Source organism: Dermacentor silvarum, chromosome 1 (genome assembly GCF_013339745.2).
Source record: "Dermacentor silvarum isolate Dsil-2018 chromosome 1, BIME_Dsil_1.4, whole genome shotgun sequence".
Lineage (NCBI taxonomy): Eukaryota > Metazoa > Arthropoda > Arachnida > Ixodida > Ixodidae > Dermacentor > Dermacentor silvarum.
Window position 1 is genome coordinate 188,372,273 of NC_051154.1, and position 20,479 is coordinate 188,392,751.

At 45.2% G+C, this 20,479-nt stretch overlaps 1 protein-coding gene across 4 annotated transcripts in view; it reads left to right on the top strand.

Annotated features, from left to right (window-relative positions):
- Positions 1–20,479, top strand: part of LOC119436536 (spectrin alpha chain-like) — a 145,105-nt gene that overhangs the window by 60,902 nt on the left and 63,724 nt on the right. For all 4 annotated transcript variants that reach the window (XM_037703406.2, XM_049658460.1, XM_049658464.1 and 1 more), the window contains exons 18-22: positions 2,540–2,783; positions 4,187–4,377; positions 7,550–7,699; positions 14,014–14,106; positions 16,357–16,491. In XM_037703406.2, coding sequence (XP_037559334.1) covers positions 2,540–2,783; positions 4,187–4,377; positions 7,550–7,699; positions 14,014–14,106; positions 16,357–16,491 — 813 coding nt within the window. The remainder of the gene's footprint in view (positions 1–2,539; positions 2,784–4,186; positions 4,378–7,549; positions 7,700–14,013; positions 14,107–16,356; positions 16,492–20,479) is intronic.

A 20,479-nucleotide genomic window follows, 5' to 3' on the forward strand; every position in this document is an offset into this window, starting at 1 on the left:
TCAGTATTTTGAGTGTTGTTGAAGGAAAGTATCTACAAAAACTTTTGGAACAAAATTTCCTGTTGTCAATTCATTGCAGATCACTAGGCTGTCATCTGCACCTCGTTTATGCTGGAAGGCTTGAGTTTGTGCTATACCTTGTTTTGAAGTATATTACAAAAAGTGCCTCTTCAGTCTTGGCATCACACTCAGGTTTCCTTTCTTTTACGTTTAGTTGTCATTTTATTCTATTTCAACACATAGAGCAGCATTTTGTAAATCTTTAGCATTTATATATGTGGCAGGGATGTAACTTGAGAAGCAATGAATCACGCTGCTAGGTTGTCCGACTTACTCAGAAAATTTTCCACCATGAAAAATGATACTGACCAAGGATGACGCCATTCCTGTTTTCAGCATTGAAAATAACGTTTAATGCATTTTATAGTGCCATCTATTAATTTTTAAAAAAAGCATACCTAGATGCATGGAGCGAGTCTTTAGTAGCAGAAATGAGAGCTGACCGTATGAGCTCAGCTTGTCTGTGGTGAGTAAAGGGTCAAGCTGCAGCTGCACAAGGTGATTCTAAGGGAGTTTCATGAGTATGCAACTGTGCATGCCATAGACGTAGACTGCACATACAGTATAGAGAACTTATAACGTAACCGCGTATAGTGCAGGACCGGATATAGTACGGTCTTTTCAGACTCCCGTTAATTTTCCCATAACACTCCATGTATACGCATACCGCTTACAGTGCAGCTGCGTGCGGCGAAATACAGGTTATAATGCGGCTTCCGCGGGAAAATCTCGCAGACAAGGGCGGCAGCGAGCACGCTTCTTAACGTGGTGCGCCCATCGATGGGAGAGGAGATCAACGAGGGCGATGCGGAGGAGGAGCACGAGACGAGGAGCACGAATCCAAGGGCGATGAAATCGTCGCCGCGCGCCGTATGTGCGAGTGAAAGCACAGCGGAGAGCAAACGTGACTTCTATCGCGCGAAAGGCCGTGGGGGTATGGGACGGACGGACGGACGGACGGACGGAGGGGGAGGGAGGGGGGGCGACGCGGTACTGCGTCATCAAATGCGTATCCTGCAACCGGTCCAAGGGGAACTGGCGACACAATCTCCCATGCGAAAGGAGCAAAGTGGGAAGGCAGCACGGGAGGGAGGGAGGGAGGGGTGTGGATTCTACTCTGCCAACAAATGCGTTCTTTTACTTTGCGCCTGTGCCGGCTGTCGGTGTTCTCGTGCGCACCGTATCATGAAAGCCATCTCCACACGGCTCTGACCTTTGTATGCGCTGTGCTTACGCCGCTCAGTTTTCGTTGAAGCGATAGACCGCACGAACCTTCGCTTGCTGCGGCGGCCGTGTTTTGACAGTGGTTGTCTGCGGTCGTCGAGTCTATTCATGTTTGCTTGTGTGCGTTGACACCACGCTTGTTAATTCAGTTAGTAAGCGAATGTGTCAAGTTTATGCAGCCGATAAAACTACTATCCCTACTCTTTATAGCTCTCTACTAATTTGCTATCGTAATTGATGCTTCGCCTTTCGGGCGAAACTGAGACTTTTTTTTTATTATTACTTTGTCTTCTTCATGCAAAGATCGTGGGTACTTGGACATTAACCTTTCAACGTTCGTAAATTTAAATGGATGCAAAACTCCCGAGTTGCACGTTTAGATTCTGGGATACGCGCAGCTGCTTGGTCTACATGTTTTTTTGCATACGTGCAGGGCTTGAAAATCGTTGTTTTGGTTATAGTGTGGTACCGCTTATAGTGCAGATATTCACGACTCCGGTTACTTACGTTATAAGCGATCTACACTGCATATGTTGCCTCGGTTAATTAGATCAAGCCGTATAATTTCGACACTCATTTCTCAAGAAAAGCAAAAGGCCAACTTATATGTGGCACTATACAGCAGTAATTTTAGCACAACGATATTTCAGTGGTGGATTTGAATTATTAAACTAGCTCCAGTTTTAAAGATGTTTGTTTCAAAATTCTATGACATATCTTGCTGTTCTACACAGTTCTGTCCCACAGTGCTTCAGAAACGTTTTCTGAAAATATGCTACCTGGAATGATAATGCATCTTGCTGCAAATATGGAGAGCATATCTCGAAAGTGGTGCTTCTTTGAGGATTCCTATTTTGTTTGCATGCCTCAAGCACTGACTGGCTTAATTCCACAGTTGCAACAAGCACTTCTAGTTGCCCATATTGTGTCGGATTTCACTTTTATAGTGCAGCACACTATGGAGAATCAGAAGTTGGGATGCTTTTCTGAAACCTTTGTTCTCCACCAGGTTTTGTTTAGCACAGGCAACTCAATTATGGGTTGTTTTGGTTGGCTTGGTTGGTCTTTATTTATGAGGCACTGTTGTACATGGAATTCTCATACTTAAGCTTTTTGTAGAGCATCTTAGTTGCAGTAGCTCCATCGGTAGATGCACCTTATCCTTGGTGAAAATTGTTTTTGTTAAGAAGATAGACATAATAAGCTTATTTATTAGTTATTGCAGAAGTGTTGCATATGGTATCTGTGTGTGCAGGATCGTGTGGATGGCGTGATGATCCAGGCACAGCAGTTTGCAGACAAGGGCCACTTCGATGCACCAGCCATCATGGCCAAAAAGGCAGCCCTTGTGGACCGATACAATGCACTGCAGGCACCCATGGCGACGCGACGCCAGAAGCTGCAAGACTCCTTGCGCGTGCAGCAACTGTTCCGTGATATTGAAGATGAAGAAGCCTGGATTCGCGAGAAAGAGCCCATTGCTGCTTCCACTAATAGAGGTACCTTCTGTAAAATATAAATTGACTTTTGTGAATCGTGTGCCAAGAACTTGCCCACTAGCCGCTGTGGTGGATCAGTGACTATGGTGTTGCACTGCACAAGTTTGACGGTTTGATTCTCGACCAAGGAAGCTGCGTTCCAAAGGGGACTACTGGAATGCGAAAGTTCTCATTTTCTGTGCTTTGGGTGTACCACCCAGCTGGCAAAAATTAATCTGGAGCCCACCGCTGCAACACGCTTCATAGCCTACCAGTGCAGCTTCAGGACGTTAAACCCCACAATTTAATTTTAACTAGCCTACTTTGTTGTTTGTTGCTGATCTTGGTGTGTGCTGGCTACTCTAACATGTGGCAAAGGGTTAGGTCAGAATAAAGAAAACTCTCACTGTAAAAGATTTTAAAGCAGAATGCAGAAATTGTTAAGGATGCAGTGTTGGAATCGGCCGTTTGAATTCAGTATGAATTGCATTTGGCAATCATAGCATTCTAGTATGTCCCAGTATCCTCATAAGGATTGGTAATGCCTACGCATGGGTGTCCTTGTAATGCCTACGCATGGGCAAATATGTTCGCCCCATGCTGTGACACCATCGCCTAGTCGTTCACGTGTACGGTCACGCGAACGGTGGTGCGTTCGAACGATCCGTGTTCGTCCATACCGGTGACCGGTGTCCTGCTCTTAGCCTCGCGAGATGGTCCCGCGAAACGTTCGTGCCTGTTGGTTGCCGATCCCAAGCCAAAGAGGAACAGCCTTCTCCCTTTTGCGCCCGCGTAACCCCCCGCCGTCAGGTGGCGTTAGCAGCGCAACATAGCGCCATCTCTTGTAATACGCTGCAACTGCGCCGCCCTGAAGCTATGCAGCGAAGCCGGATTACAGGAGACGGGAGCCATGCGGGGAAAACATCAGGGGACGCGTGAGAGTCGCGCATCCCCACATATGTGATAGGCAAGCAGTAACTTGAAGTGTTTCACATGTTGCAGAGAATATGGAGTGGGCCAGTTGTGATGCAGGCATCTTTAAGAGCTACTACATACCGAACACAGTCTTGACTGGTCCAGCAATTGTGTTAAGGCTTTTTTCCCGAGAATTAGTGTACTGATGGGCCCCCAAAGAGGGGAAGAAAGAGGAAAGTGTGGCGTCGGAAGAAATTAGCTTGCTGGGGCTGGCTGCGCAACATGATGTTCATTGGCATTGAGTTGTGCTCTCTAAAGGGCTGCAGAAAATAGTGCCTCTTTCTCTCCACAATCTCTCACATGCTCCCTCCTAGATTGTTTCTTCGTCCATGATATCCTGGCTTGATTTGAATTGCTTCATATTGTTTGACCATATGAAGGTGTTTAAGCTTTCATTTACTGCAAAGCCATATTATTGTGTTAAGGCAAGATCTAAATGTTTCTTCCAGGACGTGACTTGATTGGAGTGCAGAACCTTATCAAGAAGCACCAGGCAGTGCTTGCAGAAATCAACAATCATGAGAACCGCGTTCGCAGTGTCTGTGAGGCCGGGGAGAACATGGTGGCGGATGGTCACTTTGCACATGATGAGATTAACAAGCGGATTCAGAACCTCAGTGAAAAATGGCAGCAACTCAAAGTGAGTCTTTCAGACCTGTTGTGTAGTTTCCTACAATAGTGAATATAATGTCGTTAAAGGAAACTGTTTGCTGATAAGTTTTTTTACTAAATAGCCATACAAATCCAGTATATTAAGGGTCTGTACAATATCCTCACATCATGCATTTTCTTAATGTGGTGATATAGCAGAGGTGGTTAGCTTTGGCATTGTAGTGTGCTGTATAATGAAGCCATAATTACTACCATTGAGCTCAGTGTGCATCCAAGTTATAAGATAAGCTTTCTTCTTGTTCACGCTGTGTGACAATAGTGGAATTCAGATTACATTGCGATATGTAACCCTCTAAATCTCTGAAATCATTACGTGTAATCATGCATGTTTCTGAGTATTCTTGCACTTATGCACAGATGGCATATATCCAGCATAGGCAGTGTATTTTTCTTGCTAGTAAAGTATATGTGCTGTGTGTGATAGCTTGGTTAAATAGAAATTTATGCAAAATTTATTTACTAAGTCGAGGGAAATAATGCTTCACTTTTAATGGGAGCATTCTAAGGGAAGTAATAATTTGCTGTCCATAGAGTGATGTTTGGTTGTACAATAATTAATATTCTAGTGTGCCTTTCTTGTATACAGTAGACTTCAGTTGATTCGACTCCAGTTCATTCGATCTCGACTGAAGATCCCGGCCGGCGCCCATGCATTTCTGTAGGCCCAAACTTTAGTTATTTCGATCCAAAAATTGGCTTTTGCCAAATAATTCAAACTTGGCCAGTCATCTCGCACTGACCTGAGCCCATAGTGACCCTAATAGCGATCTCCTTACTGGCAGCTTCTATCTCGACAGAGCTTAGGGGACAGTGAATGTGTTGAACACACATAATCTCATGTCAAACGTCTATTTTCGGCCTGCCCTGGGAGCATTTGCAAAGTATAACGGTAGCTTACAATGTCTGATTACGGTATTTGTCCGTTTCTAATGAGGAATTTTTTTTTTTTTTTTGCCCACAAAAATTTTACGAAAATCGCATTCGTGGCATTCATATGCTTTGCCGCATAACATGGCTGTATTGCGGCGAAGCTTACTTTAGGAAACCTGCTGCCACTGTACAACGCATATTAGCCCTTGCTCTCCCCCCCCCCCCCTTTTTTTTAAATGTTTTTTCTCGATTTTTTTAATAATAGGCTATTTGATATTCGCTTGGAGAGCTGTTGTAATATTTGTGTTTTTGTAAGTGTTAGTAGCAAACGGTTGCGAGATGTTTACTAATAATCAGTAAGACACGATTTTTAAAATAAAATAAGAAATCGCCGCTCCTTCCACTCAGTGAAGATGGTCCAACAGTGAAGCTGTGTTAGTTACACGGAGTGTTACACCATGCAAGGCAAACTTTGTAAGCAGTCTATATTGTAAATCTTTTGTTTCACCATTCGTTTACCTCATTTTCACTTTTGCGTGCTTCGTGTGGTGACCATGTTTAGGAGTGCTTTTTGTGATTCTGTTTTTGTGTGTGTTTTGTCGTGCTTTTTTTTTTCGTGTGCAAGTTGTGCTGCCCCTTTTTTGCATGCCAGTAATAAGAGTAAGCGATGAGCCCGTTCACGAGCCAACTCTTGCTGACTCTCGCGGTAGGCAGATTCATCCTCAGGAGTATGCACTACTCGTGGTCTTCCCATAGTTGTAGCTGGGATGGAATGTGCGGAACCACTAATCCAAAGCTACTGATATACAACTGTAGCAGCATTTCCCTGCGTTAAGCGCGAATGTGGGAAAACGTGGACAGTGTTGGCAGCAGCTCTGCACGTTGCCTCGTTGGTGCTGCTACACAACCAACGCTAACGCGAATGCCTCTCGCACCCCACTCCTCTGTTGGCCTCCATTTTTCCTACACCGCCATTGGAGACTTATGTCAATCCCCTCCCCTTTCTCCTTTTCATGTGCACCCTCTCGCAGCATTGTCACAGGGGGAAAGGGTTCACTCCAACCACTTTCCTCCTGTTGAGCTCTTTTCCTCTCCTCTCCCGCTAGGTCACGTGGCCCTTTTTTAGTGATGTCCAACATCGATGGCACAGGGTCCGCATAAACAGCTTCGCTGTAATAGACTTGCACGTTAAGCAAAATTGTATAAATATTGTAGTGGCAGCTTTCAAATCATATTAATTGTAGTCATTTTTTAACAACGGGCAAAAGAAACTGAGCAACAAGCTCCAGATACGCCGGTATACGCCAGCGCCATCTTTGCCAATCATGGCGCCCCGGTTGCCGGCACTCTTATCTCACCAACGTCTTGCCCAGACACTGAGCTAGAAAAACCAGTTTCGGATTTTTTAAAATTTCTCATAACCTTGATAATTGCTCACAAACTTATATTGGCGAGAAAACTCATAAACACCATTTTAAAACATTTAAACCACAGTATTTGAAAGAAAGCAATAAGATGAGTGAATGACGTCAACATTGTCAAATGTATTCGAATAAATGTCATACTTGAATTAATTGTGGTCTCATTCTCACAAATTGGTCCACTCAATTATTGCACGTTTCCAATAGTTATCCTGCATGCCACTTGGCAGCGAAGATTTTTGAATGGCAACTATTCTATATTCGATTCGAAAACATTCGGCCAAAATCACTGTTCACTTCGAATTCGCTTCGAACTCAAAAAGTCCACTATTCGCACAACCCTATACGTTAGTTTCCTACTTTGGACACACAGAAAGTGGGTACACATTTGATTCAGGGGCATTTTAAATCAGGAAAGTACTGCTGAAGGAATCAGTGGTGTTTTGACATTGTTACTGCGTCATGTTTAATTTGACCCGCCGGGTAATTCAGTTAATTTTGTTCGTTCCATCAGGGTCGAATTAACGAAAGTCGACTGTATTTCAATTCTGATCTTGACATCTCAAAATGCAACCCTGCTTGAAGCTAATCGCACTGTGACTTGCTTAGAGTACCTTTCTTCTCTTCCTCATCCAGCCTTTGTTTTTGCATGGAAGGCATTTTCTGGACTTTTTGTTGTGTTCTGCCACTTGCAGATAGGTACTCATTCATGTGATTTGTCTGTAAGCTACCTTTTGCATTTTCATGTACATCATGCAGAATCCAAAATGCATGACATTAGTGCTTTTGATACCGTTGCAAAAATGTTCCAATTTCCAATGTTGTATTGTCTCTTTTGTTCTTTTGCAGGACAAGGCCTTGCAACGGAAACGTGATCTGGAAGACTCGCTCCAGGCTCACCAATATTTCGCTGATGCCAACGAAGCAGAGTCATGGATGAAAGAGAAAGAGCCCATTGTTGGCAGCCAGGACTATGGCAAGGATGAGGACTCTGCTGAGGTCAGCTTCTGTTTGTAAACACTGTCCTAGTGTTTGCTGAGCTTCACAAAAGGGAAAATTTTTCATCCACCTTAGTATAGCATGAAACTGCAAAAGTAACCCTTATGGGGTTCTTAAAAAGCTTTGCAGTTGAAGGATTTTTGTCCTGCAGGGACTCAGTCCAGGGACCAAAGGACTTTGAGTTGTCGATTAGTTTGACTTCATTCTGCCATCTGCTGGCCTCCTGGTTTGGGAATTGAACCTGAAACCAACACCTCTTACAGTTGCTTACTCTACCATCTGCGCTAACCAGAAGTGTGAAGGAGAAACCTGTGTAGGTTTCCTTTGTAGCTTCATGCTACTGTCAGGTGGATGACAATTTTTCCCTTTCAAGTTGTAGCAAAGTGTCATGTCTGGTTTTCGACCTCATTCTTGTGATGGATGTTTATTTTTATTTTTTTAACATAGCCTGAAAGATTAGTTTCCACCGCAATCTGTAGAGCAGGGGTTCTCAAGCACGTTCATTCCAGGGAAACCTGCTAAGCTCCATAAAGTGCCAAGGAACACCCCCCCTCCCGAATTAACTGAATTAAAATGTCCTAATTAACTGAATTTTGAATTATCGAGGGTATCAAAAAAAACAATAAGCAAATGCACCCCCCATATTTACTCAATGCATCAGCAAATCTTGTTTCTATTTAGCACAAGACCAGTGCGGAAGCTGAAATTCTCATCTCATGTCTCATGACTGATTAGTGCTAGCAGTGGCAAAGGCCTCGCGACATCCTTCGTGGCGCACGTCATCTACGACGCACTTTGCACTAACGCGCGCACATTCCGATTATTTTTTCGCCAGTCAGCTGCTCGTCAACAAATTCCGTTCATCGCGATGTAGCCAGTGCTCTTCATCTTCGACATCTTTGCACTGAGTCAAAGCGAATCTACTGCTTGCCGCAAGCACTGCGGATGAAACCGTGGCAACTGTCGACGCAATCATGGACGGCGACCTTGCGGTTCAGAAGGCAGGCGGCCGACGCAGGCACTAAGTCAAACTAACGAAACTACCACTCGCTGCAAGAAATGCGGACGAAACCGCTGTCTCTATTGACGACTATGTAGTTGTGAAAGCACGCAGCTGACGCACGCACCGAGTGAAAACAAAACTACTATTTGCCACAACTGCTGTGGACGAAACTGAGGTGGTTATCGACATGACCATAGATGGCGACTACGCACTCATGAAGGTATGCGGCGAGCCGCCAACGGGTGTTACGCGCGGCGATAAACGCAAGAATAAAGGCTTTAAGGGCACAATTAGGCACAAAGTGCTCCAGCGTTGCTGTCAGTCACGTGCTGCGTACAATTGCCGCTGAGGACCATGGCGATGCAGCCTGCGCCACTTTGTTTCGGTTGGACACTAGCGCCGTTTTTGCTCTTCTGCAGCATGCATTTAAAAAAAAAAACTTTATTCCTCTAACGCATACGTCAGTGCGCACACTATCGGCACCTACCCTATCTACAAATAGGAGAAATGCGCATGGTGATAAGTTACGGCCTCCGAGATTCAAGTGCAAAAGCTTAGGCGCGCTGCCCGTTCTCAGAGGTTGGGTGGCTACAAGCTGCTAGCGTATTTATTGCGCAGGTCTGGCGTTGCTGTTATGCACTGTGATGTACTTTTTGACATTCGGGCATGGGTAATGGAGGTTCTTTGGATCAAGCGCACCTCGTGTTCGCCGTTTTAGTCACTTGTCGAGCGCGGGTCCAGGGAAAATTTATCATTGGCTAGCGGAACTCCGAGGAACCCACTTTGAGAACCCATGCTGTAGAGTAAAATTTGTTTGTTTTTTTGTACACGGCTATGCTTTTCTCTGAATTTTTATAAAGCACAATGTGCATACTTAGGTGGTAATTTAAGCCAGTACAGTCGAACAAACCTCTTATAATGATACCAGTTTTAACATTATATCGGATATAACAATGAGCAGCTGGGACGCTATAATGTAAAATCATTCCACAGTGCTTTGATTCCAAACTCCTGACGTCAAATTTACGTAACCACCAATGCAAGCATTGGGCAGTGACCCGCAGCGTGGTCTGAACAACCCAGTCAAACTCTCTCCTCGTTTATAGGAGGTCACCTTTTTCGCTTTCAAAACCAATAACATTCTCTACACTCATTGGTTTTTCTTATCTAATTGCCTGACAAGAGGCGAGGAGGGCGCTCTAGTGGAGAGGGTGCCAGCACAGTAAAAATAGATAACCGCATGGAGAGGGTGGTGCTGGCTCCTCCGATTGGTCCACTTCGCCTTACTTAGCTTGCGGTGGCTGGTCGAAAATCGCGGCGGCATGCAACGGAAGGAAAAGAATGCCGCTAAAATGGATCCTCAGCAAGGAAGAGTTGGCAGAGCAATGTCGTATGCATGCCGAAAGGGCTCGATGACGTTTTACTGCCACGCAAAAAGATTTATCATGCGCAAATAAATACATGCTCACCGGCAGGTGCGAGTAGCGAGGGCCTGAGCGATCGGCGGGCAGCCATATTCTATTCCTTTCGGAACGGGGCAGTCTGTGGCTATTCAGAAAATTTTTCAGTTTGTTCTGCATATTAATGCATTTTTCTCGTGTACACGTCACTTTGACGGGGTGAGTTTTCGTGGTTTTGTGAGGTCGCGTGACAGACAGGCGAAGTGGGCATAGCCAGAAAACATTGGACCAATAGCAGAGGGCTAATGGTGAAAAGGCGTCGAATCAGGAATGATTATTTTTCTTTTGTGCGGTTTAATCATGCATAATCAGTGTGTACACGTTATATCAGATGGAGAGCTATCGCAGTTTTCGTGGCGTCGCATGAGACAGGCGAAGTTGGGAGTGGCCCAAAAATGTTTTGACCAATCGTGGATGCCGATTGCAGAAATTAGAATCGACACAGTTTGGAATCATTTTACGTTATAGCGGCCCTGATGCACAGTCAACTTTTGTATGTGTTCTATGGCAAAATAAACTGCTTACTACAATGCTCCCATGCTGCGTTATCTATAACAATTACATCTGGCTGCTGGGTGTGTGTGTGGCAAAAAAAAAAGATAAATCCTTGAAAAAAATGTGAGCCACCACTCTTCGCCTGCATGCCTCACACCTTCCCCACACCCGCCTTTGTGCCGCATACTATGCACGGCGGTGCAATTAGGAAGTGAGAGAGGGTGTTGCATATCAGTTTTTGCTTTTCGAAGTTGACTGCTGTTTCTGTGCTGTGCCTAAAGGTAAATGAGCATTCATAAAGTGCATATGTATCCCACAAAAAGTGTGTGCTCAGGGCAGAGTTGTCTTTTACAGCGAATAGCTTTCTTTGGCTATATTCTGTTTGTGTGGCAGGTGGTTGGCGGTAAGAATTTCACCACTGATGCGAAGGGTGCAGGCTCTCATTTAACCCGAGTTTGGGGTTGTGCTCATCGCAAACATTAAATACATCAGATTAAAGGGGCCCTGAACCACTTTTTATTGAAGTGGAGGAATGCGTTTGAAAGTAAATTAAGCTATTTCAGAAATACTTTGCCACAAAAAGTACTTCAATGCGTTCAGCAGAAGCAGAGTTACCGTAAAAACCCACGTATAATACGGACCCGCATATAATACGAGGTGTTATTTGGGGATAGCAATAACGAAAAAAAGTTTTCACCCGCATATAATGCGAGCGAGGAAAACCCACAGAAAGCATTGAGAATCTAATCTCGTTAACTCGAACACGCTTAATTCGAACTGACGCTGTGGTCCCGTCAAAGTTATGTGTATTGCTATGGGCAAAAACGCCCGGTAATTCGAATGCGAAAGCATTTCCGACGGTTAATTCGAACATACGGTGCACCGACAATGCCCTCAGCAGCGCTCCGAATCACGCGGCGGCGCCTCCGACCGGCATTGCTCCGACACCGCCATAGAGCAAAAGCTTAGGGTAGACCCCTCAACGCCACGCGGAGAAAAAGAAAACAAAGGAAAAAAAAAACGTGCAGCGGTAATTTCACTCTCAAATAGCAAGGTCACCGTTTCACTGTCCCGCCGGAACACGCTTGTACGAGCCAACGTCTCGGCCAACTTCCCGACAACGGCAGACAACAAAACTTCAGGGAAAGGGCTAAGTTGGCGCCGCGCGGACGAGAGCGGCGGCGGCGGCAGGCGCGCGCGGAGCCAGTCGAAGGTGGGGGGAGCTACGATGGAGTTGAGAGGGATGGCGAGGGTAGCCACTGCCACCGAAGCGACGGCGTTGCCAAGGCCAAATGCGCTTATCTGCCGCTGTTACAACTTTGCAACTGGGATGTCATCCCAGCCGTGAACGCTGCCCCCGGTGACGCCCAAGTGCCGCCCTGCGGCGCTATTTCCAATGGCCTCGGTAGCTAAAATAACTTTCCTTTTAAAGGCAGCTGGGTACTACTTTCGCGGTCCCGACATCGTGCGAGATAACTAGCGAACGTGCCGATTCTTAGCGTGGTCAAAATGGCGCGTTAAAAGCAGCAGCAGCCTACCGACGCCACCGCAAGATGACGCATACTCCGCTACGAGTCCTGATGATGATAGCAGTGAGCAAAAACGAACCCGAAACTGCAAATTTTAGGCTGAAAACTTTGGGATCCGCATATAATACGAGGCAGAAATTTTCCATGGTAAAATTGAGAAAAAAACCTCGTATTATACGCGGGTTTTTACGGTATTAGCAATCAAACATCTCTACGCAGTGCTGTGAATGCTACGATGGAGCGGGGCATTCCCACGACGCTCCATCTACTGAACGTTTTCGGATTTTGACACTTGCGGACGCACCAAACGCGGTTTGTCCTCGGCAAGCCGCAGTGCGCTCAGCCAGTGGACTTGTCACGGCACCCCGTGGTATCTACGCTAGGTAGTAGACCGCAGCTACATGCAACAGTAGTGCGTATGCGCAGCATTTTTTTTGTGCACGACAGGGCTTGAGTGCGTGCTCGCGCTCGTATGCTCCAGTCAGGCCATGCTTCGTGGTGCAGACTGGCCTTGTCCTTCACCAGCTTAATCGACGGATAGTAGCCACATCCAACCTGTGTATTTTGAAGCGCCATCAATAGCTCAATGCGAAGTGAAGTTTGCCAATGTGTATAACCAGGAGTGGCCAGGAGTGAGCGCGCGCTAACAAGTGTGCATGTCGTCTGACCCTAACTTTCGCGTGGTTCGAGGCTAATTGAGTGTTCAAAAACAGTTGAAATTAGCGGGACCCAACGGCTATGACACCGATAAGCGGGATGGCCAAAGTTTAATTCCTGTGTGGGCGGCCAAGCGTGAGCAGACAATAGTCGGCTTCTACCGGAAGTGCGAATTCTTATTGAAATTCGAAAGCAGATTTTCGCTTACTTCAGCCTGTTTATTAAACTTCGTCAATAAATATACACAGTAACAGTAGGAAGAAGTGCACTGATCCAAACACCGTTCTCGATTGATGTCAGCTATTGGCCAACAGCAGCCACGTATGGGAGTCTACTGTATTATGAAATTAAGCGTCCAGAAAAGAGTGAGCAGTTTTTCTTGAAAAGAGCATTTGAGAAAAAGTCGACCGCAAAACTTGGCTGAGATGTTCACAGCAGCGTATGCTATCCGTGGACTTTTTTCACCAAGCCCAAGGGGTGGCAGGACCCCTTTAAAGAACTTTTGATGATAACATAGTTCTCACAAACTTATGAGTTGTAGATATGGAAATTGCAAAGGCAAAATAAACATTCAGGGCTATTTCGATGAATGTGAAGATAACCAATAGGCGACAATGGGAAAGTAGAACTTTGCTCCTTTGAAGACGTGCCTTGGTAACATCCTTGTGCGTATAAGTGAATAGCTGGGCTTCTGCACGTGCTGGAGCACTGTCTCATGATAGTTTTGGGACTTTAAGGTTTAGATGCTGTGGTGGCGCGCTCGAAAAGGATTGCCCTTCTCTTCTTCCACCGCCCTCTCCCCCTGTGGTTGTTGTAGGAGAGGGCGCTGGCACCACAACTGTACTGGCTAATAGTTCTGTTCTCTATAGAATTACGCAATGGAACAAACACAAATGTCCTCACTGCAAAAAGTATATACCTTCAAGTACGTCATTCCTCTAATAAAGTGAATAGCTTTCTCAATGCGTTTGGTCATCCGCTGACATTGACAATCGTCGTTGATGGTTTCCGCACAGTTTTCTTAACGCTAGCTATTTTCCCACCCTCATATTTTGGTGTTGTGTATGTGGTATTTTTACGAACTTGATGTTCGCAGGTTGGCAGGTATGCTGGTGTTTAAAGAGAGTAAATTTTTTATTTGCTTGTTCCTTGTCCTTGTTTTTCTCTCAGGCCCTTCTGAAAAAGCATGAAGCCTTGATGGCTGACTTGGATGCATTTGGCAACTCCGTGGAGGCCTTGAAAGAACAGGCTCAGCTGTGCAGGGTAAGAACATGGCTGATCTTTAATATAATAATCTAATATCCCTGTGTTTGACACAGGGACATAATACAATGTCCCTGTGTTTGACTAGTCTAAAACCTTGTAGTATGCTTTTCGTAAGACCACAGGAATAGAATGGACTAGTTCAGAAAATTTGCTTTGTTGGTATGCTTACATTGCTTTAAGTGGTAATTATTAGGAGGGTGCAAATACCGAATAGTAGATTTTGAATCAAATATCGAATCGAAACAAGAAATAAAATGCCAAATATCAAATATCAGAATTTTTTACAAAATTTAATGCTTACAAAATTATTTTGGCCATGGAAATACGGTGCTGCACATTCTCCCAAGTCTCTTAGTATTGTGTAACAAAAATCTGCATTGCATAACAAGAAAGTATCACGCAATGCTGGCACAGTTAAAAGCAGGCACCGTCCGCGCCATTTCATTGTCAGGTTCGGCGGGATTTGCCACCTGTCAAAGATTCTACAATCTGCAGGGTCACGGCAAGATCGTGCAACGCCAATACGCCTATCGACGGTTCTTCGCTTTATGAAATACACACTGCTAATGTTGCTGCTCCCTCTGTTCATGTGGAGTTATCATTTCGATTGGTCCTGTCAACCTGGACGAAACTTGTACCGACAGAGGTTGACACGGTGCTGTTCTACGAATTGCGGCGTTCGGGCACTGTGTGCGTGATCCCCGCATCGGGCCGACGTCAGGGAGCACTAGCAGTGACAGTCCACTACAGCGTCAGCCGAGGCAACCCATCAGTCGGCGGTCCCTTTGCAGCAAAAACGAAGTGAAACGCTCGCTTGGGCGGCATCGAGCACGAGGTGCCCTGTGGCACTAGCGACTTGGCACTGCGTGGGTCTCTGCACCAAATATAACGAATAGTAGATACTCGATTCACAAATTGAATTATTTGAATGTTCACTATTCGATTCGGTGATATTTGATATTCGCACACATAGCAGCGAAAAAGATATTTAGCATAATTAGTAATTATGCCAAATAACTTTTTTGCTGCTATGATTTTCTGGAACTCTATTTTCACTTGCACAACATCATCCTCTAGTTTAGGCACTTATAAAAGATTTTCTCATTTTTAATTTGTGACTGTAGTCAGGTTAGTGATAATTATTTGAATTCTGTGATGTTAATTTGTGCACCATAGTTGTACGTAACACCAAATATATGTCTGCTCTTTTCCCGTTTAGTATCTATTGTCAGTCTGATTTTTCGGAAATGTGCTTAAAATCGGGCAGTCCGGGGTGGCTTTAGTTAATGCCGCTTGGACCTGTTGTAACGGCAAAAAGTCCAACAAATCAGACGGCGAAGGGTTTCAGCATCCAGAAATTTCAGACGTCCTTGTACATTAACTCTATGGGGTACGTGGCAGTGCCGCAAAGGCGTCCAAATTGTCAGGCATAATGTCTGAAAAATCTGTCATTGACTGTTGTCTTGCTTTTTTTTTTTCATTACATTTGCTTTGTCATTACATTGTACTCCACTTACAATTTTTTCACATGAAGTCTTCTTACAGCCTAGTGCTTTGAGACTGCTTTTGTATGTTGTGAATGTTCATTGTTACAATTGTATGAATGAACTGAAATATCGTTGTGAGTACGTTGCTTCAGTGATGTATAAAACATATTAGTGCGGTTCTACTGTACTTGGAGTCTTTATGATAGTAAATCATTTATGTGTGTAAGTATTATATATTCTATTGAAGATGTACCGTAAGAATAGGGGATTTCCTTACCACCAAAACCATCCTTTAAGGGGTCCTGAAGGTTGATGCACTTTTTTGAAATCCAACATGTTCAAATAAGTGCTGTACCTGTTAAGGAATATCTTGCAGAAAGAATTTTTTCAAAGGGCCTAAATGATCAAGGTATGAAGAGTGCAATGTTTACTTATCCTATACTCAACTCATACGTCCTTTGGGGTAGTATCAGTAACCATGCCCCACCTATGGTGTCTAAGTCGCCAAGCTTCAACTTTTTTTTTTTCCACATCGCACTTATGCTAACCTCTACTCCAGGTTATCGCGAGCAGCACCAGCTGAAATGCTGAGAGTGGGAGCTACACTGTAGTATTGCTCCCACTGGTCCAGGCGTAGTGCCCTATAAAAATTATTAGAGAGAACTCTGGTGCTAGTGTCTACAGGAGCTGCAAGTATTGAGTATGGAAATTATACGTTGGAAAACAACTTTTTGTTGTTTGGGATGGGGGTCTCTTGCAGCAGCAAGAAGCCCCTATTGTAGATCAAGCAGGAAAGGAGTTTGTGATGGCCTTGTACGACTACACTGAGAAGAGTCCCCGGGAGGTGTCCATGAAGAAGAATGATGTGCTGGCATTACTGAACAGCAACAACAAGGTTAGTAGGTCCGATTCAGTGTAGTGTAACTAGGAGCCTACAAGCAGTTTGGGCTATTAGTAGTGTAGCTCTGTTATATTTCATTCAATGTTTTGGCTGGGGACTGGTTGGAATGTCTAATTAAAAGTTTACGAGCCAGTAGGAACCACTCATTAATATCACTGTGTTCATTTTTTCGTTAAATTTGGCACGGTAGCCTAGTGGCTATGGCGTTGCACTGCTGAGCTCGAGTTTGCAGGTTCGTTCCCGGCAGGGGCATTTTTCATTGCACCTTTCAGGCACCAATGCCAGCTAGCTGAATTACTACCAATAGAACATGCTGATGGGTGCTAATGAATCGAGGAAGTTTGACTCACCGCGACAGGATAATGAGCAAATATGCTTGCCCCCATGCTGGGCACCAGCGCGTAATCATTTGTGCGTACAGTCATGCGAATGGTTTCACATTCCAACAATCGAGTTTGTCCATCCCGGTGCACCGCTCCAAAGCCTTTCTCGGGACGGTCCCGCGAAGCATGTCGGCAAGTGAAACGTCCGCGCAGCTAGCCATCCCCTAGCCAAAGAGGAATAGCCTACTCCCTTGCGCCTGAGTGACCCTGCCGTCAGGTGGCGTTAGCAGTGCAATACTCGCGCCATCTCTCGTACTATGCTGCAAGTACATTGACTGCCGGCAGCGCTTAGCTGTGAGGAGAAGCCGGATTACAGGAGATGTGGGAGGCATGTGGGGAAAACAGCATAAGGGGCCACAAGAGTCGATTTTCCCCACATGCTAAGGACAAGATCACGGATTTAATTTCCGGCCACGGTGGCCGCATTTTCATTGAGGCAAAATGCAAAAATGCTGTGTACTTGGATTTAGGTGCACATTAAAGCACCCCAGGTGGTCAAGATTGTCATGACAAATGGGCTATAAATTTTTTTTTCTATTCAATTCAATTGTATTGATAAGCAAATTAGTACACAAACAGTAGTATACAGGAAGGGGTCCCAAAGTAAAAACTGCAGGCGGGTCCCCCCCCCTCCCCCCTAATCTTGCAATGTTGCAAGGTTACAAGATTACAAAGATGCAGTGAGAAGACGGTGCTAAAGGGGCTCTACAAACCCTTATTGGAGGAGTGTTTGGTGTTAAATGGCATCACCTCGAGGATTGTTCAAATGAAAGTTCGTGAATGCTCCTTGTTTGAGTGAAACTATCGGCAATCAAGTGCTGCCCCTGCCAAGCCTTCGAGGCATTTCCTTTTCATTGTCCACACTGCACTCAAAGCTTCACTAATGCCACTAAATATGGAGTGGTTCCTGCCATGCTTCGCCTATAATTGTGCTACGCTGTGGCATTGTCTGTAGCCTTGGAGATAGGGCAGGACACAATCTCTGGGGCCATGTTATTGGCACAGTGTTGTCATTCTCAGCCACCAGATGGCACAACCATGTTGTCAGTTATTTATTTTTGTTTATTTACACTCTGCTGTTCCTATTGGCATATTTTGGTTCACTTTGCACACAGAACATAGTTGCTATCATTAAGGTGATGATCTAAAAACCAAATTTTTGTGTTTGTTTCACTCAACAAGGGAGAACATAGCCCACTAAGGCACATCTAAACCTTTCTACAAATTAGGAATGGCCAGCATTGTGAATGACAATAGTACCTTGGCCCCTCTACCTGCACAGAATACTAGCTGTTAAAGGTGTCGTAGCATGCAAATGTACAGGATAGACAAAAAGTAACCTTTAGCAACAGTACCGTTTTTTGCGTTGGAGGAAGCTGCACAACTTTAGCAGGCAACTTTCACTCAAGGCTGGAAGTGGCAGCCTGAAGTATTACATTGTGATTTTCAGGGCTATAGACATATTTGGTTAGTGAAGTAGAATTGAGCAATAAAAACATAGATTTAGCTTTTGTCTGAAGCACCTCTTAGCCATGTCTTCTTAAGAAATTTGTCCAATACTAGTAGTGTCTTGGCCATGTCCGTACTATGTCCGTTTAATTTAGCATTCACTGGCTATTCTGTTCTGTAGATGTATTGTTTGTGACTGAAAGTTCCAGCAAATAAACGGCCTTAAATGGCATTAATTAGAATCAGTGCAGATAAAGTTGTTTAATTTTGCTCATGCACTGCTTTTTTGTCATTTTGAAGGTGTTTGCAGGTTTTACACCTGAGATGAGAACAGGCTGTTATGCTGTGGTACGTGGAGGGTTTACTTTTGCTAACAATAAACCCTTAATGTATCTTCAACATAACAGCCTGCTCTCGTACCAGTACCAGCTTTTGATCTGAATGCGTTGCGATACAACTTTCTTTTTTTTTTTTCCCTCCAGATTTTTTTATTGCTCATTTTTAAAATGTTCAACTTAGTTCCTGCTTTCCGAGAAAACTAGCACACCCGGATTAATGCCTGCTTACATACGTAGATCCTGTTCCGTATTTTCCACCCCTACTTTTCCTTATTCTTATTTTTTAACACTTCGACGTCCCTCACCCTACTCTACACACCAGGTTATTATCCTCCTCCTACTCCATTGAGGGTGGGGCAGAGTATGCTGCAGTATGTAAATGCTGCGAAGGAAATCAGTTGGTGCCTTGACGAAGACAAAGCCCCTTTGTCAAAAAGTTGGCTTCAGCAACATTTTGTTGTTGAACCACTGTTAATGACTTCAAGCCTCGATCTTTCTGTGAACCTTTCCTATTTGAAATTTGTAGTGGTAGTACAGTGTAGACTGCTTATAACGTGAGTCGCCGCAGTTGCGAATATCCGCACTATAAGCGGTACCGCACTATAACCAAAGCAACAATTTTCAAGGCCCGCACATATGCAAAACATGTGCACCGAGCCGCCACGCATATGCGACAGTCGAGGAATGCAGCTAGAACGTTTGCATTCAATTTACAGTCATATCTCATTAATTCGAACCAAATCACGCGGCGGTGCCTCCAACCGGCATTACGTGCCGACGTCTCAGCCACGCTACCGTAGCCACGCGTAGAAAATGGCAGTGAACGGCCTTCTTTCTCCTTTATGCTTGCTCTACTTTCTAGTCACGGGTTGACTTTGCACGCTGCGGCTACGGCGCAGAGGGAAGCAGCGGCGCTGTCCCAATCTGGCCAACGAAACTGCCCACGCCGGCAAACGCCCGCTTCCCGATAACGGTAGAAAACGAAACTTTGGGGAGCTGGCGCTGGGCCGGCTGGAGCGGCGGCACCTGCACGGCGGCGGGCGCGCACGATGACAGTCGAAAGTGAGGGAGCTACGAGGGAGGGCGAGGGGAGCCACTGAAGCGGCGGAGTTGCCGAGGCGAAATCCGCTTCCCTGCCGCCCTCCTCCCTCACATTCCAGGGTCTCCGCGTGCGCCCTTTGCCGTGATATTTCACGACTCGCACTAAAAATTCTGATTTCAGCCTCACTGGCTGTTCGTTCGCACCACGTGCCCTTCTCCTCCATTTCGTCTCTCTTCCTCGAGCACTCCTTGGGGCGCCCGTTTGAGGGGAGCGTTCGCCGTCTCCGCTGACTTCCGTACATCCAGGCAGCCGCACTGTAAGCGGTATTTCGTTTCCCGCAACTGCACTATAAGCGATACGTGTATACATAGAGTGCTAAGGGAAAATTAACGAGAGTCTGTAAAGACTGCACTATATCCGGTCCTGCACTATAAGCGGGTACGTTATAAATGGTCTATACTCAGGGTGCGCACAGGTCCTTGAAATCCTTGAAAAACCTTTAAAATTGAAAGTTCCGTTTTCAAGGCCTTGAAAGTCCTGGAATTTCTTTTGCGTCCTTGTAAACCCTTGAATTGGGGTTTTCACGGGGTCCCACAGTGCGACTCGCTTTATATGGCGGTTGAGGGTGGTCCCGGCAAACTTCATTGCTTTCCGCAACGCCGGGACGGCCAAGTCAAACTTCCTGCTCGAGGAAGAAGCGAGCGCGCGTCCGTCGCGCACTTTTTTGTTTTTTCCCCTCTGGTTTGCTTCGACTTCGGGGTTGGCCAAAA